Source organism: Euleptes europaea, chromosome 6 (assembly GCF_029931775.1).
Source record: "Euleptes europaea isolate rEulEur1 chromosome 6, rEulEur1.hap1, whole genome shotgun sequence".
Taxonomy (NCBI): Eukaryota; Metazoa; Chordata; class Lepidosauria; order Squamata; family Sphaerodactylidae; genus Euleptes; species Euleptes europaea.
The window spans coordinates 98,166,551-98,194,220 of NC_079317.1; the positions used below are offsets into that span (position 1 = coordinate 98,166,551).

At 40.8% G+C, this 27,670-nt stretch overlaps 1 protein-coding gene across 1 annotated transcript in view; it reads right to left on the reverse strand.

The window, feature by feature from the left end:
* The window catches only part of PTDSS2 (phosphatidylserine synthase 2), a 40,297-nt gene that overhangs the window by 7,130 nt on the left and 5,497 nt on the right, over window positions 1–27,670 (reverse strand). The window contains exons 2-9 of the mRNA XM_056851169.1: window positions 20,927–21,028; window positions 11,072–11,154; window positions 7,937–8,004; window positions 6,196–6,330; window positions 4,465–4,515; window positions 1,959–2,072; window positions 561–679; window positions 185–299 (exon numbers count right to left, since the gene is read on the reverse strand). Coding sequence (XP_056707147.1) covers window positions 185–299; window positions 561–679; window positions 1,959–2,072; window positions 4,465–4,515; window positions 6,196–6,330; window positions 7,937–8,004; window positions 11,072–11,154; window positions 20,927–21,028 — 787 coding nt within the window. The remainder of the gene's footprint in view (window positions 1–184; window positions 300–560; window positions 680–1,958; window positions 2,073–4,464; window positions 4,516–6,195; window positions 6,331–7,936; window positions 8,005–11,071; window positions 11,155–20,926; window positions 21,029–27,670) is intronic.

Here is a 27,670-nt window from a genome sequence, read left to right on the forward strand (position 1 = left end):
ATGGTTCCAAATTAACCATATCTTTTCATATGCCTAATGTCAGGCTCACAAGCTGTTTTTATGACCTAGGGATATTTATTATGGAAATGTGAAAACCCTTATTTACGTTATTAAAAAGGCAAAATGTAGTTCTGGAGTAGTTACATCAATCTGCTGCAGCTATAAGAAAGTAAAGGGTACTTACTACAAACATAATACCACAGACTGCTAGCCATCTGCGAAGGCTGGATGCTGGTTTCCACTCAAATTTAACCCAACTGTATGGTGTGAACTGGAAGGCAATTCTCTTCATTTTACCCCTGTGGAGGAAAAAAAAATCAAATATCCCATGCTAAAGTCTTGTGATTTGACATGTGTAGCATATTTTAAATAATTATTTTTATTTTGGTATCTATTGAAATTGGCAAACTTGTAATTGCGAGTCACCCACCTCCCTAGTATACATGAACAGTAATTGGTTGTAACCTAAATCTTACTGGGGGGGGGATATATTAGCATATCAGGACTTCAAAGCTTTTACATGTTTCCACTTTATGTATGATTTTTATAATTTAACGTACTTATAAGTGGGAATGTTCCAAAGCCCTTGCCATTTATATGTTTTCAAGGAAAGCCACCCTAAAGTCTTCATTCCACAGTAAATGCCAAGTCCATTGCATAAGACTACATCCATAATCCACTGAAAGAAAAAAGGGAAATACACTTAATTACCACAACCTCAGCGATCCAGCAATAGCAGCACTGTGGATTCACTTGCATATGCTCCCATAATCCAGTTATTGTAGAGCAGATCGCACAATACCGAGATGTGCATATAACATTATAAATAACTTCCAAAAGTCACTCAACACCAGTCCTTGAATAGGTTGAAAATATTTTCTGTATTCATCCAAATGCAGCAAAGAATCTCTGCTGAACACTGGGATTCTGTACTGAAACTACCGAACCCTCCAATACTAAGACTGCTCCACAGCCCCTTTCCACCAACCCTGTTATAGTTAAATCCTTTTGGTGTTAGTTTTAGTACAATGCATTTTCTCCTACAACAGTTAAGAAATTTCTTTAATGGTCAGTCTATCATGTCCAATATTAACTTGCTACAATATTTGTATAAAACCTTAAGGTGTGGACTTGTGACCACCTCACTGACAATTCCCTCTAAATGTTCCAATTTCTCATACGAGGTCAACACCTCCCCAATCACTGTTGCATACACTCTCTGTTCTTTTCCCTGGCTTCCAACTTTTGCTTCAGCTATTTTGGCTATGCTTCCCCCTCTCTAATTCTTTTAAAAGGTATATATTAGCTTTAAATGTTGACAGATTTTTCATTTAACAGAAAACCTACCACTTATACTGTAAGAAGAACCCATAAATAACCAAGTAGGTTTTCCCCAAGCATGTCAAACTTATAAGGTTTCCAACAAGCCTAGAAACAAATGTCCTATCTTTAACTGAAGTTTAGTGTATGGAAATGGGCAGCTGAGAAGCTTATCACAGCACGGAAGCAAATATCACCTGGCAAATAACATTAATTATGCCTCTATTAAAAGGGACAGGACATTTTTCTCCAGACCTCTTGGCAAGCCTATTAGCTAGCAAATTCAAACTTTATTCAATGGAGTGTCTTTCTGCCCCCATACTTCCAGTACAATTAAATATACAACATTTCAAAAGACTTTTCGTAGACAAAGCTATTACAACTGAGAGTTAACTGCTCTTTAGATTGGAATAGTTACTCTCCCATCCCCAAGCTACTCAGATTGAATCACTAACTAAACTCCCTGAAGCCAATGGAGCAGTTTGAGCTCCTAGGTTGGATCCAGCAGGAATTTCTGCAGATGGGATTTTTGTCTGCAGCATTGCTTCTCTGCTGCAGACCAAGATGACCTGCAAAATGCTGCTTCTGAGTGACAGTGCTGTCTTAAACCCCTTGTTTCTTTACAGGGTTGTACTCACATGGTCCCACCAACATTCACTGAAGTTTGGAAGCTGATGTTCTAGACTGTACTCCAGAAATTCAAACATTACACTGATGATCATGCACATCCACCAATCACGAATCATAAGCGTCTGAACAAAAAACAACAATACCCAATCCTGTTGATTATTCCAATATTTTAGTTATTTAAACCCATTAAAAAAAACACACAAGAAGTAGACACCACACACTGTATAAAGGGTCCAGAAAATTCTCATTGAAGTTCAAGTCAACGGTAGAACCTTCCAGCTATACTTGATTACTTGACTTTGAAACTGCCTGACAGTGCCATGAATTTTTTTTCAAGGAGGACACAGATTTAGGTTATTTCCCTTTTCATAGAACTAAGTCTTAAGCATGGCTTCACTTAAATCTGAGTGCACAACTCAAGCACAGGTTTTGCTCTATTAGGATAAACTCTACATTAACTAATTTTCCAAAAAGCAGGAGGGAAATGAGTGTTTGTGTGTGTCAGAACTGTAGGTCGGATAAGCAAATCAAGTGGAAGGCTTGACTTTTACCAAGCAACAACAGGCTAACCTCTAGGCTGCTTTGTGAAGTACCAAGCAGCACACTGGACATCTTGTCTGGGAGAGAAAGGCTAAGTATCCGTGATGACAATGCTAATCTATAGCAGTGCACCAGGGTCTATTTCAACTATCAGATGAAGCATCACCAAGAGAATACAAAACTAAGATTCCTCATATTAAACAATGGCTCCCAAAGCTGCAATGAAGACTAAAGTAGAATGTGGGTTTACAATTGCTGACATAAAACTTTTTCAATAACTACACAGAATCACAGTGTTGGAAGGGGCCATACAGGCCATCTAGTCAAGCCCCCTGCTCAATGCAGGGTCAGCCTAGAGCAGTAATGGAGAACCTTTTAGAGACTGAGTGCCCAAACTGCAAACCAAAACCCACTTATTTATCGCAAAGTGCCAACACTGTGGCCCGAGCGCTCTACTCCCCTCCAGCTATGCCACGCTGTGAGCTATGCTCCCCTCCAACCTAGCTCCTCTCCAACCCCATCACAGGAATCACCTTCGCCACAGACTCAACAGGCCGCCGTCCAGGCTGCACCCTCACGCCACATGTGAGCCGCCCGGCATGTGAGCCGCCCTGCCACATGTGACAGGGGAGGGAGGAAGCGCTCCCATTGGGCTGCTGGGCAGAGGGACGGGTGATGTGAGAAATGCCCTCAGGCACATGTGGAGAGGGGTGTGGAGCAGCCCGGCCCCGTGTCCCTCTGGCTTTCTAGTAACGAACTCAGGCGAACTCTGTGCTGGGGCAACGCCGCGCGTGCCCACAGAGAGGGCTCTGAGTGCCCCCTCTGGCACACGTGCCATAGGTTCGCCACCACTGGCCTAGAGCATCCCTATGCAATGTTTTAGCCGAAGAAGATGCACTATAACTCCATACTTAGAAATGTGTTTCATGAAGAGAAGTGAAGGCCTGGGAATTCTTTCTCATCTGTTCCAGTTTAGATGTCAATTTGAGGGCAGTTCCTGGATTGGGCCCATCACTGGCAAATTTTTGTCACAGTTCTGTGGATTGTTTCAGATTGAGCTCTATTATATATTTGACAGAATTTTTGGGGTTGTGAAGACCACATCCTACAAACTGGACCCTTGCCCATCCTGGCTATTAAAATCATGCCAGGAGTAAGTGGTACCTCTTTTAGGGCAGATTATTAATACATTCCTCTTTACAAGAGGTGTCTCAGTCACAACTGAAAGAAGCTGTGATAGACTCCTTAAGTAGCCATCTCTGGATAAGGAAGATATGGGCAATTAACAACATGTGCCCAATCTTCTCTTCTGGGGAACAATAATTGAGCAGGCTGTGGTGGAACAACTGCAGTTATTTTTGGATGACACATCCGCCCTTCACGCATTTCAAGTTGGCTTCAGGACTAAAACAGCACTATTGGCTTTGGTTGATCTCTAGCAACATAAGGGCAGTTCATAACTGCTGGCATCATTAGATTTATCAGTAGCATTTGTTATTGCTGGCCATATTTTGATGGATCAACAACAATCAATGCTGGTGATAAATGGGATATCCTCAATCCCTGCATCCAACTCTTATGTGCTGCTCATGCATGTGAGTTAGTGTAATAATAGCTTAGAAGCAAGTTGTTTCATTTGTCTCCCCAATTTAATTTGATTGCACAGGTACTAAATTATTTTTACTATGCAACTGGGAATAAATATAAGGTGTTTAGCTATTCTAAGTTCCATGCATCAGAGGTGAGAACACATTAACTGTGAGAATAAGACACCTTGTTAACTGAATGTTATTTGGGAAGGAAATTAGATGATCAAGTATGGTGAGAAAGAGTTTAAACTGGACAAACACAATTTGAATTTTTTCACAGATGACTGCCTTACATAATTTATTCTGAACACTGGCAACATTGAAAAAGAGGCAGTCAGGCTTTCAAAACCAACTAGAGCTCAACACAGAAAGGACCATTTTTTACCTTTATATACCAGCCAAGGAAATGAGCGGGAACAAAGCCATCCAGCTTGTCCTATAATTCAAGCAGAGAAATTAGGCTACACAAATTAGTCCCTATTCCCTCAAGTAAAAATAAATAAATCTTAATGTAGGAGAGCTACAGAAACAGGGACCAATACAGTTGCAAGTGTGGAATATTTGCAGTAGTAGTTACAAGCCACCAAAAAGAATCAATATCATTCAAGAATAATAAAGCATTCTTTTTGCTTATATACAAAAAGGGCCTGTAGCCATGCAGATAGAAATGACAAATAAGACAAGCTTTCATATCTACTATTCCAATGGTATCCTCAGGTAAATGATTTTCTCAAACTAAAGTTATGGTTGGAATTCCTAACTTTTAAATAGAGTATGGTGAAGTTTATATGCCACAAAATAGGCATGGGCCAGCCAACAGTAAGTCCCTTTGATTTCAATGTGAGTTAACACACATGCTTAAACATCCTTCCCGCTGAAGTCAGGTGGGACTACATCTTTGGCTAAATCATACCCTGCATGTTTTATGAATGCAGTGTATAAACGCTGAGGTGAAATACTTAAATACTCATTAGCATATATTCACCTACAAACAAGTCATAACCAGCCATTTATGTTCAGCAACTGTAGGCTTTTTTAAAAGACTGCTCTACAATTACAGTGCTGGATACAAGCTAGTATTTAGATTGTATGCCTTTTTATTTGAACTGCATATTAAATCCAGGCATGCCTTCTGAATTCCAGATGACAAATGTGATGGGCAGATGGGCAGGGCATTTGTGAAAATTTCCCAGCTTTAAGGGGACACCAGGACTGGTAATAACCAGGACTGGTAATATCCAGCAGGCTGGATAAGGTTTGGCTTTAAAGAAGGGGTGAAAACATGGCATCTCTTTGATATGTTAACAATTCTCTTTTAGCTAAGCAAGTTCTGGTGGACTACATGTTTCAGAATCCAAGGCGTGGTCTTTTTACTCGGGTTGCCAATCTTACCAAAATAATGACTTCTGTCCCAGCTTCTGAGCAGGACTGCATCTCTCTCGCTTGCTTGAGGACCAACTGCTTGAACAGGGGGTGAGAGGAGCCTGCTGGGTGCTAGGGCAGCAAAGTATTTTAGCTTTGCAGTGGCAAGGCATGCCCAAGCTTTCACAGAAACCGAGAAAACAAGCAGATTTACATTTGGGTATTTTGAAAGCACACACAACTCTGAAAGAAGGTAGTTCGGTTACAGGGGAACGGATAACATGATCTGGTCAATAGCAAAGGCCAATACAGAAGACAGTAGAATAAGCAGCACATTAAACAAAAATCAAAATTCTGCATTGAGAAAAGGCAGATTCAACAGCCTGCATAAATTAAAGTCTGTATTATTTTATTTTACATGTTGTGCTGATTTTGCTAGCCATGATGAAGGGCGAAGAGCTGTATAGGGCACTGAAGCCTCTCGTCTGATTGATGGAAGCTTGATTCACCTGTCTTTTAGATATTTAATCAGGCATTGCCCACACATTTTCAAGCCCACATTGAAAATGGAAGAGTTGGAAACTTGCTTTTTCTTATTTTAAAGTGAAGTCACTAAGCCTTGCACTGAATTACAGTACATAGTCATTTTGGTTACAAGACGAAATTAAGGTGATAATATTGTATTAAGTACTACTAGATGTACACAATAAAAATACAAAACTTTAACAGCTGAATAATATCTCCTGTTTCTTACCCAGACATTATGAAATGGATCAGTCTCATTGCCTGGGTCATATATAAGGCAATTTCCACCATAGTCTCTTTCTGGCAAGGGAACTCCTAACTTTGGATCGATGAATTTCATGAATTGTCTTCCATCTTGTACGGTCTGCAGAAATATTAGAAATAAGCCACCGAGAAGGTTCTAAAATGTGACAGAATCAGAACACTCCTAGAACACGGCGATTTTTACATCTGTTAAACTGTCAATGCAGATGGACAGTCAAGCTCTTAAACAGAGACAGCAGAATTTACATACTCAAGACTCTTGACTCCAGAAAGACTGATGGAGGTCAGATGCTCATTCAGTGTTTTTTAATGTATACTAACAAGACTGAAGACCAATTATTTTATCAAATTGTGCATGCATTTGATCATGCCCCCATCCTAAGAGTAGCACCCCAACCCGAATGTATTTTCTTGGCACCACTATTCTATTCCGGTTCTGCTCCAAAGACAAGAGGCCAGCTATCAGTGAAATCTTCTCCAGGAGGATGAGCTGGAATCTGGGCGTGTGTGTGTGTGTTAATTGCCGTCAAGTCACTTTCAACTCATGGCGACCCTATCAATCAAAGTCCTCCAAAATGGCCTATCTTTGACAGCCTTGCTCAGATCTTGCAAATTGAGGGCTGTGACTTCCTTTATTGAGTCAATCCATCTCTTGTTGGCTCTTCCTTTTTTCCTGCTGCCCTCAACTTTTCCTAGCAACCTGGGCATGAGGGTCTATTAAACTTGAGCATCGTTTTAAAACCCCATATTTTTCTGCCCAGCGATTAAAGCATGAACAAATAGTAGCAGTTTAGAATCTGAGCTTAAGGCCCTTTGATACTTACACTTAGGTTCCAAGCTGGAAAAGGCGAGAGACTTGTCTTATATGTAATCTTTGTAACATAGCTCTATTTAATAAGGTGTGAAGGAAGGCTCTACTGGAGATAGGGGGCTAATGTCAAAGTTGCTGGTAACAAGCTGCTTTTGTCAGGTGGCAATCAGCACCTTAGGCCACAAACTCATTTCTTCCAGGCCTGTAGGACCTCTGGGGCTCTTCTTGTGGTCCATTACCATAGAACTGATATAAGAATGTGATGGCATTTCAACCGGGAATAAAAGTCTGGAAGCCCAAGGCTCATTCACACAGTGGTCAAGAGCTGCCAAGAAGAGCTTCTCCAGCTTAGACACAAAGGAAGTAATGGCTCAGACTGCCCTCCCAGGAGTGTAGGAAGATTTCTCTCTGGGCCACAAGGCACCGACACAGAGGTGACAAGTCACAGGACCAGCTATGGGACTCCCAATACAAGGATTCCACATAAATATTTTGTCAGCTATGAAGGACAGCCATCCTAATTTGCTGGAGAGAAAAAAATGCTGTCAGAAGCTTCCTTATTGTTGTTGTTGTTTACATGAATTCAAGAAGGAACTGAGTGGGAGGGCAATAGTTCTGCTCCTTGCCTTCTGAACAAACAAGGCAGTATGGCTGGAAGAAGAGTGAGAACCTCCTCCTCCTACAGAGCCTTCCAGAGCATTCCGTTCTGCACAACTGTATTTCTCTAAACTGGACAACACAGAGGCCACCGAGAAGGAAATTATATCAAACTCATTAATCTCAGAGCAATGTGATCACAGCGCTAACCAACAAGGGGAGCGTAGACAGATATGACCTCTACATTTTACACTGAAGAAAGCTGCTTTATGAGACAATTTTTTTAAAAATTCCTTACCTGAAAGAGTATGAAGATGAGGAAAAGCTCATATACAACACTGACACATAGCCAAAACCTCCAGTAGGCTTGAGGAACAAACAAGAAAATCAGAATGCACATGTATACACAGAGAATGGTTTAATTGAATTTTTTTAAAAAACAGAAACCATTTAATGCAAATTATGAAATGATCATAGCTTCAAGAGGAAAGAGCAGACAACATGTTTCTAGGAGGCCATACAGTTCCAGTGAAGTGAACACTTAGCCAAGACTACTTGTTCAATCAGCACCACTCCCCAAGAATTGTGCTTGCAAAATACAACATTATACTGCACCTCTGATATGGTCTACAGAAGCATTGCTATACTTGCTATGCTTACCTCCTAGTTTCATCCAAAACAATTTTCAAAACCCCAAGATGGGGGGGGGGGCACAGCTACCTGATAGAGAAATTAAAATACCTCTCATTTTTCCCTTTATTAAAAATGGAAAACTGGATCACTATACAGAACCTCAGAACTGAATTCCATATAACTGGCTCATTTGCCATATCTAAGTATTCCACAAAGCTTGCTCTGTAAATTCAGGAACTAAACTCTTCAATTTTCAAGATCAAATATCTTCAAATACCTCAGAAAAGGGAATGCTCCACAACACCAACAAATAGTAAAAAAGACAGAGTTAGAATAGAAGAAACCCACTACAATTTGACTAGCACATCTGGAAGACTCCATACTGCAATAATGTCCACAATAAAAATCCCACAGCAAAACTTATAGGCAATATATAGTCATCGATTTCAGTGCAACCACTTCTTTTTTTTAATAAAGTATTCAAAAACTACTCTGGGAAGTTGTGTAGTCAACAATATAACAAACATTTAAGAGATCCAACAGAAACTGCTGCACATACGTATGATAAATACTACCCTCCCTCAGGAAGTCTCATCCCTGCAGGGCATTCGGCACATAGCCATTCTGAGCCAAAAGGAAAGGTGGGGTATAAATATCTGAATAAATAAAATCAATAAAGTGTGGATTTTACAGACTAAATGGTTAGGCTACTCTTTTTTACTTGATTTACTGAATACCTCTCCCATACTGCATGAAGCCATGGCATAATTGCAAGTTCAATATTGACAGGATTCAAGTTCAGTATTGACAGGGTTACAGTCAACAAACGGCCAGGTGAGGTAAGCAGTAGTGAATAGACTGATAAAATGGAATTCTGAGAACCAATTCAGAGATAAAGGGAATTCAGAGAAAAGTTTACAGGAAATTAACTGATCAGCATCTTTTATTAATGGTTAGTATTTTAGTGAATCTTACATTTTCATAGTGAAAACCTGACTTCTCAAAATCTCAGTACTACCTGCTTTGCCAGTATCTTCTTTAGACAAAGACCTGCTTTCTTGATTAAGAGACTTTTCAACAAGATTAAATTTATCTAACAGATGCTGTAGTTAATAGTTCTTTGAAATCCTTTTTTTTTTAAAGCAACTTGAGTACGGCTGCTAAATCAGTCATTTCAGGCTGATCCAGTTTGCACCTAAGGAATAAGTCCTAGCCTTATGATGGCACAGGCTGCTGTTGAAGGAAAGTGTACCTCAGATGTATCTAGATGTTATCAAACCAGCATTATTATCTTCATTAAGAAAACATCTAATTATGTATGCTGCACATTTACAAATGCCTCATTTTACAGTGATCTCATAAAAGAGATTTTTCCCATGATAAATATTTCTCCATAATGACAGTTGGCTCCCTTATTCTGCTCTCATGATAGAAGTTTATTTACTACTTTAGCAGTGCCTCCCTAAACAGTTATAGCCCTTGTTAACCTACTAACTTCACCTGACTTGATGTAACTCTGCGTAGAATTGCACCATACATTCAGTAGAATGACAGCCTTACTAAAATATTCTTTTTGCAATCACTTTGTTTTGGAATGTTTTGGAAATCATGTTTATGCCTTTGTCAAGATGTTTGCATTCATAGAAAATCATGTGATTCAGGATGAGTAAAAATGGACTACTTCTTCCTTTCAACATATTCTGATGGTTCAGTCATTCAGAATTACAAAAGCGTCTTTATTCCACCCAATCTGTTTCTTTTGTTCTCTTGTCCAGAAGTCATGTGCAGAAAAGGTCAAATTTCTGAAGTGAAAGTCATGATAAACTTGCATTATCTAAACGGTTGACAATTGCTTTTGTCTTCAAAGCCTGCTGAATTCTCAGAACAGTTGCATATTATAACTTTCTTGCACAAAGTATATTTAGCAAACTGTCTGCAGCAGGGAATATTTTTGTGAAACCTGCCAGAGGTCTTAAAAAAATAGTCAACACCCCCATTGGTAGCGTGGCACTTTCACTTCAGACTAACAATTATGTTGGGGGGGGATATCTAAATCTAGGACACATAGTCAATACTCTGAGAACTATGTTTCATTACGCTTAAAGAGCGTCAGGCCCATATCACTTGGCTAAACTGCCACTCAGCCTCATGTGGAGAAAGATACTGGATGTGATGGTGTCAGCTCATACCCCCAATGTTACCTAACAGGAAATAAATGGTAAACAGAAGGTTTACACAATGCCATCCTAAGCAGTTACACCTTTCTAAGCCCACTGACGTTAATGGCTCCACTAGAATGGAAAATGAAATACAGGTACTAGTATAGGCAAGGGATTTCCAAATTATGCCTGGTTAATAGAGTATATTAATAGAAGAAGAATTGGTTTTTATATGCCGACTTTCTCTACCACTTAAGGGAGACTCAAACCAGCTTACAATCACCTTCCCTTCCCCTCAACAGACACCCTGTGAGGTAGGTGAAGCTGAGAGAATGTGACTTGCCCAAGGTCACCCAGCTGGCTTCATGTGTAGGAGTAGGGAAACAAATCCAGTTCACCAGATTAGCCTCCGCCACTCATGTGGAGGAGTGTGGAATCAAACCCGGCTCTCCAGATCAGACGCCACCGCTCCAAACCATAGCTTTTAATCACTGCACCACACTGGCTCTCACATTAAAATCACATTGAACCTGAAAGGCCTGTGGTGTTAAACAGAATTTCCTAGTAGTTACACAGATTTTAAGATCATGGTAATAGCTATGTTGTGAGTATATTTTTAGGTTATTAGCAGCTTGGATTACCTGGATGAGGTCTTGAAAATGGCCCATCTTTAGCCTGGGTGACTCCAAAACACAAAAAGACTAAAATGCTGGCAACAATACCTCTGGAAAAAAAATCAAGAAAACATTCTTCAGTGTACATCTGACCTTGCAAGATGAAGTCACTTTGTATCTGTTAGTTACTTTCTGAATGTTCACCACATCTAAATTAAAAAGACTATTAGATTTCAAGGAGCTGTCTTAAGACCGAAGTATCATGAATAACTCTAGTTCATACTAATTAACAAGCAGTCTCTTTGGTTACATTTCAGCAGACAAGAACATGCAGTATGGAAGACAACTGTATGTTCATTAAAAGCAACATTAAAATCCTTTTAAAATGCAGGTACACAATACCGAATCATAAAAAGTTTGGCAAGGGGATTGAGAGAAAGGCTTATCAAAAGCTTATTCCTATGCTGAGCTGAATAAAGTACCTCAAGCCCACAGATCAGAGTTAACTTTCTTCCCTTCATCATTAAATTCCTATAGCCCCTACTTGAGGCCTCACAGAAGTCGGAAGAACTTCTAAATGACACATAAGGTATGGCTAAAACATGTTTCCTGAAGGTGAAATGATTTGGCATTGGAATCCCTTCCCAGAGAGGTCTCCTAGGCATCCCTGGCTTGTTAGGTTGAAGAGTAGAAGTAGCAATTTGATACAGCAAGGAGCCCTGGCCCCTTTAGGCTAAAACAGATTAAGGTAGCTTAGGGGCAAAGAAACAAGAACACTGCATGCCTAGAAAGGTTGTTACTAGTCAGCCAACAGGACTAGTATAATAATTTATTGCGGTCTTTGACCAGTATTACAGAGTTAAAACATAGTTAAAACAACAACATTCAGTACAACAAAAAGTGGCTACATGATCATTTGAAGTAATCAAAGGGTTTAAAACTCTGCATCAACTTTAGCATCATTTCCCCGTGTCTTACATATCCCAAGACAGAATTTAGCTACTTGTCTGAATACCCAGCGGGTACTTACCTGCTTTTCTGGTCATCTGCTGCCAGTATAAATGAATTCTATGTAGCCTGGAACATTTCTAGTCACCCATTCACCTTTTAAACCATGAAGAAATACAATGACCTACAGAGCCCAATTAGATGGTATGCTATTCCTGCATACCTGAGGACATTCTGTCCATCTTGCCAGGGAAATTTGTATATTGATGGGCACACTAACAGAAAAAAACAGAGGTTCTCCAGAGACATTTCAAGGTAGGAAAACAGCCTGGGGATGGGGGGAGAGGCCAAATCCCATGGTCTGGTTCCAAGCTGGCCCAGGAACTCCCAGTGTAATCTGCTTGGCAGGATCTGCGGCATTCTTGGGAGCAATATATTGTGTAGTTTGGCCCATAGAAAAAATTCAGCAGTGGGACTAGGCTAAAATTCTTTTCTATGATGACACAGAGAACTCCACATGAATGGAAAACTACACAGGTGAACATTCAAAACTGTGATCCAATCTGGACTCTAGAATTATTATACAGTAGGAGCCCCGTGGCGCAGAGTGGTAAGCTGCAGTAATGCAGTCCAAAGCTCTGCTCACGACCTGAGTTCGATCCCGACAGAAGTCGGTTTCAGGTAGCCGGCTCAAGGTTGACTCAGTCTTCCATCCTTCCGAGGTTGGTAAAATGAGTACCTAGCTTGCTGGGGTTAAAGGGAAGATGACTGGGGAAGGCACTGGCAAACCACCCCGTAAACAAAGTCTGCCTAGGAAACATTGGGATGTGACGTCACCCCATGGGTCAAGAATGACCCTGTGCTTGCACAGGGGACCTTTACCTTTACCTTTAAAATGCCCCTTGGCCCAGAGTGGTAAGCTGCAGTACTGCAGTCAAAAGCTCTGCTCACGACCTGAGTTCAATTCTGACGGAAGTTGGTTTTAGGTAGCCGGCTCAAGGTTGACTCAGCCTTCCATCCTTCCGAGGTCGGTAAAATGAGTACCCTTCTTGCTGGGGGTAAAGGGAAGATGACTGGGGAAGGAACTGGCAAACCACCCCGTAAACAAAGTCTGCCTAGTAAACGTCGGGATGTGACGTCAGCCCATGGGTCAGGAATGACCTGGTGCTTGCACAGGGGACTACCTTTATCTTTACCTAAAATGTGTTATTTCTGAACATTTGAATCAGTCCTTGGAGAAAGTCAACCAAGTGACTAAATACAGCTTATACCGAAGGCCATACTGTCTACTGCAGCTGATTTATTAACTAAAGTTATTTATAGTCCACATTTCTCACTGAGACTCAAGGCAGATCACACAGTATAAATCATGAAATCAACAGGATGGGAGACATCTATCTATTTAGCAATGTAACAGGACTAGCATTACAGAAATCTGAAACAAAATGTAAGAATTAGACATAAGTATTACACAATGTAAAAAACTGTACTACGTAAGTAGAAGACAACACAGTGAGAATAATACAAATAGTAAATGGATAATACACGCTTCATGCAGCAGTAGAGTCCACTGTCCCATTCCCTTTATTAAAGCACCCTCCTGAACCATTCTGTATTAATGTATAGCCTTTATAAAAACGCCCTCCTAAACATTTCTGTTTAGGCAATGTTTGAGTTGAAGGAGTGCTAATGAAAGGGAGAGCACAGGCATTCTAACGTAATCAAAGCAGCATGAAGCAGCAGTTGCATAGCCCCATGTCTAAGAACCCAAATCATCACCAGTGTAGCACTGCCACACCTCGTGAGTATCCTACATTCACTGAGCTGGAGTGAATTAGAAAAAAACCCATTACTAAGGTTCAGAAGGCATAGCAATTGTAGTATATCAACATCACCATGACAGACAGATGGAAAAAGCCAGCCAGCACATGCTGACACAGTCACACCTCTTCTACCCCCACACAGAACACACTGAAAGAGAGAACGAACAGCCCTCACAGAAAGGAGCCCCATGGCATGACTGGAGGGAGAGCCCTTGAGGGAATATATTTCAGTGAGCTCTGCAAATGTGGGTTCTATTCCCATCTGCAACCAAATTCCCTTTTGGTAGAAACACATATTTATTCTTTTATTTTATTTAAAACATTTTAATTCTGCTTTTCCATCCAATCAGGGTTCACAAGGCAGGCAGGCAAGCAACATGACCACTACAGCCATACCATTCATATGCTTATGTAGCTCACTCAGCACAGGAAATGCCAAGGAAATATCCAAGGCCTCTCACGCACATTATACGCTAGGTACATACAGACCCAGTTTTGAGTTCAGAAGGTCTAATATAATCCTTGCAGCTAGTCTAGCAATGTCACTGTTTGCTACAAAGTTGTGAAGTGGTTTGTTACAAGTGCGGTGATCGTCAAATATTACAGTTTCGTACAATATTTAATAAAGGTGCAATCTTTATTTTTTAAATTTTCCATAACTACATAGTTTCATCTGTGAATTAGTCAGTAAACTGTAAAAACTGTGCACAAATGTTTCATGCTATATGGAATGTCTAACATTTCAAAATAACTACAAATAACAACAAAGGAGTAACTAAATTTCAAACTGCGGAAAGCTGAAAACATTGAGAACTTGTGACAAGATTCTCTAAATCACACAATTAATGTATTTATTCATGTTGTAATGTTACCTCATTTATAGCCTGCCTTTCACACTAAAACTCAAAGCAGATAACAAAATATAGAAGAAGAAAAAATATAGAGAACAGCACAAGACATCCAGAAATAAGAGGCTAGACTAGAACCCTCAGCTCACACTGTGGCGCTGTCCCTCTAACCCACTGGTTCCCAACCAGGGGTCCGCGGACCCCCAGGGGTCCACGAGAACTAAACCAGGGGTCCGTGAAACAAAGTTATAAACCCATAATAAATTAATATTTACGTGGGTGGCATGGTGGTGGCTAGCAGGCGCAGAGCGCGGCGTCATGCGGTGGTGACTCGCGGTGGTGACTCGCATGACAAGTAAGGAACATGCGGGGGCGGGGAGGCCAGGGGAGGGTGCAAGCGAGCCTCACACAACCACACACAATAGGAGAAACACTCGTCAAACCTTGTTTGATGATAGCTGTCGAAGAGGTTTTAGGGATGGAAGCCAAAAAGAAAATACAGGAAATACCTCTATCGAACAACACGGTAAAAGCTTGAATTGAAATTATGTCAAATGACATCGAGGAGCAGCTTATTTCGAAAATAAAAAATTCACCATGTTTTGCTTTGCAGTGTGATGAATCGACAGACGTTTCTAACAGCAGTCAGTTGCTCGTATTTGTCCGCTTTTTAGACAACGACAAGACTATTAAAGAGGAATTATTGATTTCGCGGAAACTGGAAACGACGTCAAAAGGTATCGACGTCATGAACATAATAGCGGAGTATTTTGAGAAACATAGCATTACGTGGGAAAAGCTCGCCGGCTTCTGTACGGATGGCGCTCCAGCCATGTTAGGATCACGCTCCGGTCTAGCAACAGTAATAAAATAGAAGAATCCTTCAGCAATAACAACTCATTGTATCATACATCGTCAGGCGTTAGCTTCCAAGACTCTTCCTAAAAGCCTTGTTAATACCATGGAAATGGCCATAAAAGTGGTCAATGTCATTAAACGCAGCGCCTTAAATACACGCCTTTTTAAAAAACTGTGCACTGAAATGGACTCCGATCATGAGACTCTTCTTTTCCACACCAAAGTTTGTTGGCTATCGAAAGGCAATATGCTGGGAAGGTTATTTGAACTAAGAAAAGAGGTTGAGCTGTTTATAGCCGAGAAGAAAATTAAAGATTTACTAGAGCTGTTTTCTGATTCGAAAAGTCAGATGCATTTGGCTTATCTTGTGAATATTTTCTCACATTTGAATAAACTAAACTTAAGTTGCAAGGTTCTGGAAACACAAATTTAGCAGGTGTGGGAAACATTTTTATGTTTGAAGATAAACTGCGTGCCTTTATTTGCAAACTTCAATTATGGGTAGGCGAAAACAATTATTCTGCGTTTGTGACATTAAAAGCTCTGGTCGATGATAGTAAAGATGACATGATCACCGCAAATATACAAGACAACATCAGAAGTCATCTGCAAATGCTGGTCGATGAATTCCACCGTTACTTCCCGGAATATAACCAGACAGAATCAAAAGATACCCAAAAGCTGATTCGCAATCCTTTTGGTATTGCTGTTGAAGAGGTTGCAGAAGAAATCCAGGAAGAGCTCATTGAATTCCAAAATGATAGGCACTGTAAGGATGTGTTTGAATCAGTTACTCTTGAAGAGTTCTGGTGTAAAAAAGCAATTTCATATCCTACAGTTCGGGGATTCACCTGGCGATATCTTATGCTCTTCTCCACAACTTATTTATGCGAACAAGGGTTTTCTGCTTTGCTTATAATTAAGAACACAACAAGAAATCGATTGGAAGCAAGTGATGATATTCGTGTAGCTCTGAGCAACAGTATTAGCCCCAGAATTGCCCAGCTTGTAAAAAGGATGCAAGCTCAAAAATCATATTGATTTACAATTAAAAGTTCTCTATTATAAAATATATATTCAAATATTATTCTAAGTTTAATGTTTAACTAACAGTTATGATTAAAGTTTATTTTCAAATTCTCTGAATTTTTATTTTGAACCTTGGGGTCCCTGCACCAAACAAAAAAGTCCTAGTGGTCCCTGGTCAAAAACCACTGCTCTAAAGAGTGATGTTGCTCTTCAGAAACTGTTAATAACACCCCCCCCCCAATAAGTACAGTTGTGGAGGAGCACTAAACATTTCAAGATGCCATCTCTGTGGCATTTTTATTTAGGCCACAATTTGAAGTTTGTCTCCCTACGCACTTTCATGAATAAGAAAACAGAGGCTCTTAAATATGAAATCTGAAGAATGAGTCATCTGTTATTTTTAGGTCTTCAGCATCAACAGCACTAAATGATTACAGCCTAAGAATGAAACATGTTAATGTGCTAAATTTAAATCTGACCTCAGATTAATTATGAATTCAAGTTGATGCAATTATTTTTTACTTTCTATTTAGGAATAAAAGTAGTTAATACATACATGACAACAGAGATAAATAAAATGCAGTAAACTAGCAGAAAGTTCTTTAAACCAATGGCACATGGAGCCCAAAATTTAGCTGGAAATGATGCTTAGGATCCCAATAACTAAACAGTACAATCCTAAGCAAAGTTATACTTTCTACACCCGCTGACTTCACTGGACTTAGGGGTATAAACTCTGCTTAGTTCTCAACTGGAAATATTTTTAAATGCCCAGGAATTTAAATGCCCAGTTTGTGTGCCTGTGCACAATCCATTTTGTTTTGTAACTGAGTTTTAGTCCCTCATCTCACCCCAAGGGTATAGATAACTTGTTCCAGTTTATTCTCAATAAAGTAGTCTATAAAGCGCAATAGCTTGTTGGATTTACTCAGGCTGGGCCTAAAAGTAGAGGAGTACATTTCAAATTCAAAAGTCTGTATCATAAAAAGATGGAACTAATAAATTTTTCAAAGTTAATAAAAAATTAATAAGCTCACTATCAAAATTAGTCCTCTGAACCTACTCAGTCAGGATAGTCGCAAGACTTGGTCAGGATCTAGAGAACTTGTAAATGTAACTCAAGATTTACTGACAATTCTGTTTATTCAAGAGACTCTGGAGTGGTAATCTTAAATCCTACTAATCCTAAATGAAGGGTTGAAAGGGAATATTGCAATTAAAATAATATTTCCACTCAGTCCAGCAAATACAACCAATCCTTGCTTCTGGCAGTTAAATGACAACGGTGAACACTAGACAGAAGCAGCAGTTTCTAGTGTTGCTTCCAACTGACACCTTTAAAAAGTGTCATGGCTCCTGCAGGTCATGAGATACTCTATTTGAAGTAATGAGTGCATCTGAAATCAAGCACTGTATGAACATAAGAATGCAAGAGCATCCATGCTGGATCAAATAAATGGTCCATCTAGTCCAGTACTGGGTTTTACACTGTTTCTGACCAAATACCCCTGAAGACCCACAGCAGGGGACAGATACTACAGCTGCCTTAAGTTGCCCCCCACAGTAAATGGCCTTCAAAGATAGAGGTCAGCCACCATGACTAATACACAACGATGGACCTATCCCCCATGAATTTATCAAATACCCTTTTAAAGCCACTTAAGGTACCAGTTATCTCCACAACCTGTGGCAGCAAGTTCCACACATTAATTGAGCGGCATGAAGAACTACTTTATTTTGTCTGTCTGAAATCTATTGCCCATAATTATCAGTGAGTGGTTCTAAGTTCTAGTATTTCAGGAAAGGAAAAACAAGTTCTCTACTTTCTTCCCCCCATGCAAATTTATGTTTTTCTAAACTGAAAGGCTCCAAATGATTTAGACTTTCCTTGTAGAGAAGTGCTCAACCCCCCAGATCTCTTTGTTCACCCTTTTCTGCGCCTTTTCAAGCACTATAACATCTTCAAGAACTCCACAAAGTATTCCAAATGCAGCTGCACCACAGATATATACATGGGTAATACCAAAGCAAAACAGAAGTCTAGTGGCACCTTAAAGACTAACAACATTTACTCCAGTATAAGTTATTGTGAGACACAGCTCACTTCTGTAAATTACAGAAAGGGTGGAGTTGAGCAGAGAGGCCTGGTCTAGTAAATCAGGTGAGATTGTCTATGTAGGGACTGGAACTGCTTGGGCAGTTTGATGGATGATGGGAGAGGTCAGAGGCCAGAACCTCTGACCTACCCTATGCTCCATTAAACTACCCAAGCGGTCCTCCCTCTCTGTAAAACTAAGACTAAGGGGTTAATTTGTTCCATGGTTTTGGAAGACATGCACTCTGTCTCATGAAAGCTCACAGTGGACTAGATGTTGTTAGTCTTTAAGGTGCCACTGGACTTCTGTCTTGTTTTACCGTAATAGATTACAATGGCTACCCCACCGGAATTACAATATTAGCCATTTTATTTTCAACCCTTTCCCCAATTAATCACCCTAACACAGATTTTGGGTTATTATCATTGCTGCCCATTGAATAGATATTTTCAGTGAACTATCCCTGACACAGAGGTCTCCTTCTTGGTTAGCCACTGCCAGTTTAGGCCATATTGTTTCCTACTCATTCAGTTTGGAAAAATCCCTTGGAACTCTTTCATAATCAACTTCACCTTTCATTGTCATGAACCATTGGTATCATCCGGAAGTGTGACTACTTCACTACATGCCCCCTTAAGACACCACTGCTTATTTCCCTCCACTGCAAAAACTGTTCACATACTCTACCCTCTGCTTCCCATTTAACCACTTATTAACACATAAGACTCACTCTTATTGTATGACTACTATTCAGCAGCATTTAGTGAAAAACTTTGTCAAAGGATTTTTGGAAATACATAACATCTTCTGGATCACCCTTACCCACATGCTTGTGTAATATACATAATATACTATAAATAAATAACTACTACAAGGATTCCACAAGGTTGCGTGAGGTAAGACCTCCTTTTGCAGATGATATGCTTATTCTTCTTTAGGAGACCCTGTTCTTTTATATATTTAGCACTGGAGCCCACAAACTCAGGAGCCCACCCACCGCCCACTCAGCACTGGGGCTCCTGGCATGCCCATGAGTTACTTGGACAGTAGGGAGGGCATGACAGGGTGACCCTACCAAGAAGGTGGCACTGGAGCAGGCTGTGAGTGTCGATTAGGTTGATGCTGCTTCTCTTTTGGTGCAGGTATTGGTTAACCAGCAAACACTGCCCTCTATGGATGCCAGTTAACAACATTTTTTGCTGTAATTCTATATTTACCGTATTTTTCCGTGTATAAGGTAATGTTTCCCCCTCAAAAAATTCAGTCCAAAATTGGGGGTTGTCTTATACACGGAAAGCTGTCGGGCAGGGCGGGCGGTTTGAACACCAGACGCTGGCTGGCCAGGGTGAAGGTCCACTTTCCCTGCTTGCTCTCTTCCCGTTCAAGCCTCTTTCCCTGTTCACTCGCTTCCCACAGGGAAGAGAGCGAGCGGGGAAAGAGGCCCATTGTCCTGGCCGGCGTCCAGTGTTCGAACCGGTCACCGCCCACCCCACCCGTCATCTGTCAGGCGGGGTGGGCCGCGACTGGTTTGAACACTGGAGGCCTGCCGGCCAGGGCGACAAGCCTCTTTCGCTGCTTGCAAGCACCTGGGTTTCTTCTCACAGACGGAGCCCCCATGTATAAGACAACCCCTATTTTTTTGAACCCAAAATTTAAGAAATCAAATAGGGGTTGTCTTATATATGGGGGCGTCTTATACACAGAAAAATACGGTAAATAGCAATTTCCACCAATTTACCCAGAATAAATATTAGGGGTAACTGGCATGCAACTTCCCAGCCCCACCCCCTGATCACTTTTTAAAAATAAGCATTACGTTTCTTACCCTTCAATATTTTGCTAGAGAGGCGAATTTTAGTAACAAGTAGAATATTATTCTTAGAAGATTAGCACTTTGATGAATTAGGCTTATGCTAGTTTTTAATTTTTTTATATTAACCACCAGCAACCTGGTTCCATTTTGGTTCAAATGGAGCCCACCTCTTTTGCACAGATTCAGTCCTTCTCAAAGTGTATAAAGCCTCAGTTTTTAATTGATTCTAGGTTTGTAACAAAATTCCCACCCGTTTTTACTTAGGAAGTATCCACATAAATGGATTTTTAAAATTTAAATTGGCCTTTCCCACCTGGTGATTTAAATCACCCGGTTACATGATATTTTTACAAATAAGACCAGGAAATCATTGCAAAAGAACACTAAATGACAAGTGATGTTTATGAATGTTAATAGCTAGTTAACATAAAATTGGCAATACATACTCACTGGGTTAAGAAAATTACCTTTTTGTGTTGTAGGCTGTATCCTGTGGGGTTTCTTCAAGCAAGGTCACATATCCCAGGGTACACGTAAGGATAAACAGGACTGTTAAGGTGTGTGCTTGCCTGTTACACAGAAAAAAGCAAGTCAACAAAATACTTTAGTTCTAATAACAGATGGCTCAGTATTTTTACCAGGTTGAATGTAGTCATTATATACTGACCTTCCCAGGCTCAAGATGGCTTATACAGAAATGCAAGCAAAAATATATTTTTTTAGCCCAAAACTAACAATTTAGAGCAGACCAATCTCCCATAAAGTCAACCTTGAAAACCCACTCAAGGCAGGTGGATAACACTATCTTTTTGAAAAGACCATACTGGAATAGCGACTCCTGACATTCATAGGGAGGTCCAGAGCCTCATGGCATTTATAGTAAAAGTCTTGCTCCTAGCAGCTGATTATTTTGAATCACATCATCAGGGGAAATAACAATCAACAAGTTGTGACCAGTGTGGGAATTCATATAAACAGAGGCAGTCTTTAAGGCAGGTTTTAAAGTCCATTAAGGACTTTAAAAGTAAATACCAGTACTGTGAATTGGACCCAGCAGAACACAGGCAGCCTGTGAGATTGTTGCAAAGCTGGTTGGCTATGTTTGCTTTACAGTAATGCAGACTACAGAATTCTATACCAGCTACAGCTTGCAAGTTTTCATTAAGAGCAGAACAGTTCTAAATTATTCAACTGTTATGATTACAAAAGCATAGATACACATGAAGGGTTCAAGAAGAGTTGGAGCATATACAACAGGTGCAGCTGCTAAAAAGCATCCCAGTCCCTGCTTTTCCTATAGTCAAATCAGCGGCCACGAGAATATCAAGGTTCCAAACCTGCTCCACTGGACTGACCACCACTCAATGACCACATAACAATTCCTTCAAGAGCACTGCAATTACCTCCTTCTTGCCTAGATTCAACATAAGCTTGTTTAATGTAAAGTACTACAGGAATGGCACACTTTGCCAGATGACCAATATAATACAAGCAACTGAACAGTCATATTGTCAAATTGTTCCCTAAAATACAGAATGACAGCATAGGCTGATACTGCACTAGGTATTCCCAGCAATGTATCAAGAGTTTGGAAATGTTATAAAAAACATCACTTTAAAAGGGTTTTTGGATGCCACGGCTAAAAAATGGTTCAAAGACGTCTTCACAGCTAAAGGGGCCAAACAAAGTGCGAATAGTATTTTTTATAACAGTTTCAAACTCTTAATACATCGGTGGGAATACCTAGTGCGGTAACAGCCTTAGTGCGGTAACAGCCTAAGTCACCAGGTTGTTGTTTTTAATCATTATGGTGCCATTTACTGGCAAGGACAGGAGGGCTGATTGCCTACTAGGGCTGCAACAGATGGGACAGGCACAGCAGCACAGGAAAAAAATGCCCAACTGCTAGTACCGGTTCCTCCAAGCAGTAAATAAATTAGCCTAGTTCCAATTTCCTACAAGGGTGTGTTTTTTCAGAACAGTTGTTATTAGTCTGTTTTAAGTTTGTGTTTTGTTTTAAAAACTAAGCTAGTCTAGATATTCCAGGATAAAAACCAAAGAGAAGTGGTGATTCAGTCACATTGTCCTTAATTTCTTTGTTAATTAAGTTTGTTGTAATTAGCATAAGGATCAAACCTGCTGCTGTTTAAAATAACTATGTTTTTAATGAAATTAATCCTTTAAACTGCCCGCCTGATACTTAATTAAATTTTATTTCAGTGATCAGCCAACCCTATTCCACTTATCTATGGTTTCTAGGGACTTGTTTAGGGCTTTTCTAGTTGTTTACCTAAGCACAACAGAGTTTGGTGTCACTGGGACTTTAATGACACCTAACTACAAAATCTCTTCCAACAGTTTCCCACAATATTTAAATAGTGGCAAAAACACTGAGCATCTAGCGACACCACAGCTGTCAAATTGGTGAACTGGCCCCCTCAATGGTCACAGTTTGAATCTGACCAAACAGAAATGTTTTATACAACCACAGTGTCAGTCCAGACACAAAGTCCCAGCTTTTAGCCCAAGCATCTGCTTTGGATGCCACAATGAGGCAAGGCTACCAACATGTCAGTAGCTAGGGTTTGCTCCCAGACTTGCACCTCTACTGGTCAGGTTCTAAGCAAGCCCGTGCCACACTGCTCACTCAGGAGATGGATCTCTGCCAGATACCTCACCCCAAACATATTTTCCAGATGGCCTTGAAACAGCTGTATGGTCTACAGCATCAAAAATTGCTGGGAGAATCAAAGCTATTCTCCCATCACCAACCAGCTAAGAAAGAACTAAATGCAACACTACCATCTTGAATAGACAACCGGCTTCTCACAATAAGGCGGTAAACTTGGGTAGTTTGACCAATCAGTTTTCAAAATTAGAGGCTGAAGCACTATTGTAAGGCATTTTCAGTGTCTGTCTGTATATTGAACAGAAGCATATTAGTCGTGTTAGCAAATACCTGTGCTTTTCCGCACCAAATATCAGATTTCTGCACATTTAAAACTTCACATGTGAAAATATGCAACTGTTCTGAAAATTCAGCACAGTCACTTTTGTAGCTTTAAATTAATTTTGACATTGTACTTGGAGAACATTCTAATCTAGCCTCATGCACATGCTTGAATTCTAAGCAAATAGAATCAGTTGAGGCCATGGTTCTCTCCCTCTACAGCTGTTTAACTAGCACAGCAATGCTAAAAAGATACTGCTGATGCCAATTACTCCTTTGTGAGCACTACAGTTATGTAGTTATTGTGTATACATGTGACCTGCGCATACAAATATCAGACTATGCCTCTTACATTTTATAATTTTCTTCCTCTATGCCCATGTATATATGGGTTTGACTAGATGACACACTGTGAGATCTGTGATGAGATTCTTCCCAGTGTTTATAGAAAGCAAACAGCAGCAACAAAGGGCCCCTGCAGTGCACAGGCGAAGAGGGCTGCCAATATACATCAATAAGAAGGCTGAGGAGCCGTAATTACAAATCTCCCAACATCTTGACTAGTTAGACCACAAATGGGCTCAGGACACACTGAGGGGAACACTAATCCACACCCCAAAAAATTGCCACAAAAATGGTTAGCATGAAGTTGTCAGTACTTTTTTCAAGTACCATGCTTTGTTCTCTTTTACTGCAATAGACTAACATAAATTAACCCACTGGAATTTGGTCTAAAACAATTAGTAATGGTTCTCCTGAAAAGAAGATCAAAAGATTTCAAGAAAATCTTTCTTTAAAAAAATAAAAAAATAAACAAGGCTGCTACAGAACAGTATGCCCACAGGACAAACTGTTTTACCCTTTTGCCCCACTCTGGAGTAGCTTAGGAGCAAGGTGGATAAAAATCAATTATTTTTTTAAATAAATTAATTCAGTATTTAGTATTCAATTTAATTCAGTGCCTATAGGCACTGAAAAGCAATTACCAATCAAAAACCAGTACAAGCAATTAACTGGGGAAACTTTAAACTAACCTGTACTAAAGAAATTGAAGTTCTCAATTTAATGAGAGGCACTATGCTAAAACCACAGTAAGATCGAGTTACATGGTCACTATTCCTACCAACGAGCCCCGTGGCGCAGAGTGTTAAGCTGCAGTACTGCAGTCAAAAGCTCTGCTCACGACCTGAGTTCGATCCCAACGGAAGTTGGTTTCAGGTAGCCGGCTCAAGGTTGACTCAGCCTTCCATCCTTCCGAGGTCGGTGAAATGAGTACCCAGCTTGCTGGGGGTAAAGGGAAGATGACTGGGGAAGGCACTGGCAAACCACCCCGCAAACAAAGTCTGCCTTGGAAACGTCGGGATGTGACGTCACCCCATGGGTCAGGAATGACCCGGTGCTTGCACAGGGGACCTTTACCTTACCTTTATTCCTACCAACCCATGGTTAGTTTCCAGTGTGTTCTCTGTCAGTTCCTGAACTCTCAAGAAAGGTGACATTTCCTAAATAGCTCAACTCGGATATTGCAGTTCTAAGAAAATTTTGAGATACTGCACTGGAAAGCAACAGACTGACCTGCACATACTCCCTTACCACCTGTGCTGTAAGCTTGCAGAATATGTGTCACCAAGTATCAACAGCTCCATCACAATCAGCACATTCCTACTTCTATAACTGCCAAGATCAGAGGACCCAGAATCAAGCTCAAGCCAAGTCAGATCCATCTCAAAGTCCAGGCTTTTCCTCTCTTTACCAAGTCTCCTGCAATGTCAGAAAATTATACCCTGAGTTTGTTTAAGGATCAAAGGGGTAAATTTTTTATAGATGTCCAAGGATAAATGCGGAAGGGTTGCCCAGTCCTCCCAAGGCACCAGGGCTCCTTCCTTGTCAGGAGTTTATAAGTTCCTAGGCCACCCCTAGTCACCACTTAAGGATGCGCCTACTTCCCCTACTCCCCGATTTCTAGTCACTGCCACCACCCACTCAATTGGTAGAGAATGACTGGATGAAGGAGTAGAACTCCAGCCCACTATGCCCTTGAAGCTGTGTGTTGGCTCTGCCTCTTTACTCCATTTCCCACCTCACTCAGCCGAGCTCCAGCAAGAAGCAGACAACCTTTCACACCCTTGGAGATGAAGGAGTCATCTTGCCCCCTCTCCTTACTTTGCCATGGGTAACAAGGTTGAGAGTAGGATGTGGTATTGGGGGAGGGGGACAGAAATTAGAATTCCACCACTCAAGTGGTAGAATTAAATATTTAATATTTAATAAAAGAATCATGCACAGATTCCAGATTACTTATAGGCAGCAAGACTGATCAAAAGGATGAAAATAACTTGGAAAACTACAATTCATGTCACTCTTGACTAAACTGATCCCTAACCAAGGTAATCAAAGGAACAGGCAAGTACTTGTAAGAGGAACAAGCGCTCGGAAAAGTTCTATTACCTTGAGGTTGCTGTTTGGTCTTCTCCTCATTGTGTGGCTACATGTGGTCAAAATGAGTCCAGAGATCAAAGCAAGAGCCCAGGAAGAGACTGCTTCCCTGATGTGTCCAGACAATTTATCACCTCTTCCCCCACCCCAGTTGGGATGACCATTTGTCTATTCTTGATTGACCTATCCTTTGGTTCCCTGCCTCCTCTGGCAGAGTTCGGATTTCTCCCTCTTTTGATTTACAGTCCACTTGCATTTCTATTGGATTGATCATCCTTAGCTGGTAGTCATCTTACAGCCTGCTAATTTGCTCCTACAGTCTTACTGAGAGATGGACCTTGCTTTCTTACCAAAACCCTGCAAGGTAGGCCAAATACAGTGAACTTTAGAATCACCTTATTAATTTATTACATAATGAGAAATCAGTGGTATGGGTTTCCCAAGAAAATATGAACTGGAAAATAATCTTATTCAAAATTAAATAATGTAAATATTTATATAATGTTAGCAAAAGAAGGCAAATACAAGCCTAGACCATGTACAAGCACTGGGGTTTGTCCCTGGTTCACACCCTACATTTATACCATGTAACATGATTTAATCTGTAATACAACAGCTCTGACAACTATAGATTGACCAAAACACCATTGGTGCCACCTCCTAGAAACTGAAAATATTTTCTAACATTGCCAGTGACCAAGTTCAGAAAAAAAGTATTAAAATGCCTTAGATGAGCCACTTTCAATGCTACGTATACCAGACACTATGGTAGCAGAGAAGGGTGGCCTCTCACTTGAAGGTAACTATGATGAAAGTATTATTGAGAGCTGTTAAAGCAGGTTTGCCCGCATCATCTTAAGTGCTGCAGGGAAACCACTGCTTTCTCTACTATTTGCTGTGAGCTGAAGTAAGTCCCAAAGAACCCTGTTCTCCTCTTCTGCTTTTTCAATTACGTCATGATTCGGTGTTTCCAAACCACTCCACATTCCTCTGTCTCCATCTCGGTCCTTATCAATCTCATTAATCAGTTCTGTGAAGTTGGACTCCTCCTGGTCTACCTGAAAGTCTGCCAGAGCTGCAAACCGATTCGAGGTAGGAACTTGTAGTGTGTAAAAATCATCAATTTTTTTCTGCTTGGATGCAGGGGGGGTGTAGTCCTCGGACTCTCTCCTGCGTTTACAATCCAGAAATATTAAAGTATCACTTTCTGTGCATTTTTATTCTGAGCAGAGTCCACACCACTGAGTGACTGATATAACATGAATTAAAGCCAGTAAGGAAGGCTTACACGTAACAAGAATTCATTCTCTCAGGTAGGCGGAGGATTAGAAACAAGAGTTTTGAAGACACTCAACTATGACCTATTCCCATACATTGCTTGGTATTATATGGTGCTGTCAGAGTTCAAAGTTGTCTGAAGCTGACGCCTGGCCTGGAATAGCCCAGACTCCTGCCAGCTGCAGTGGGGCCATCCTGGGCACTGGGCTCAAATCAGACCAACTAGCTCAGCTGTCAGAGGGAGAACTGAGCTGGGAAGGGCCAGTGGCTGCCAAGGGTGGGAGTCAGCCTGGGTTCATTTGGACTAGGCCAATGATGTCATCGGCTGGCAATACCTGGAAAGGAGGTGAAGGAGAAGCCAGGGTAGGAGGAGAGATTAAGGAGCAGGCAACAGCCAGGCAGGGATGGGCGAATGCCCCACCTATAGCTCCAGACTGGCCAGAACTGGCACCAGAATCTGACAAGGAGGGCTGTGACTGGACCCTGAGAAAAGGGGGGTAGGGCATGCACCCTTCACAAGGGAAGCTCCAGGGACAGGCAGGGGAGG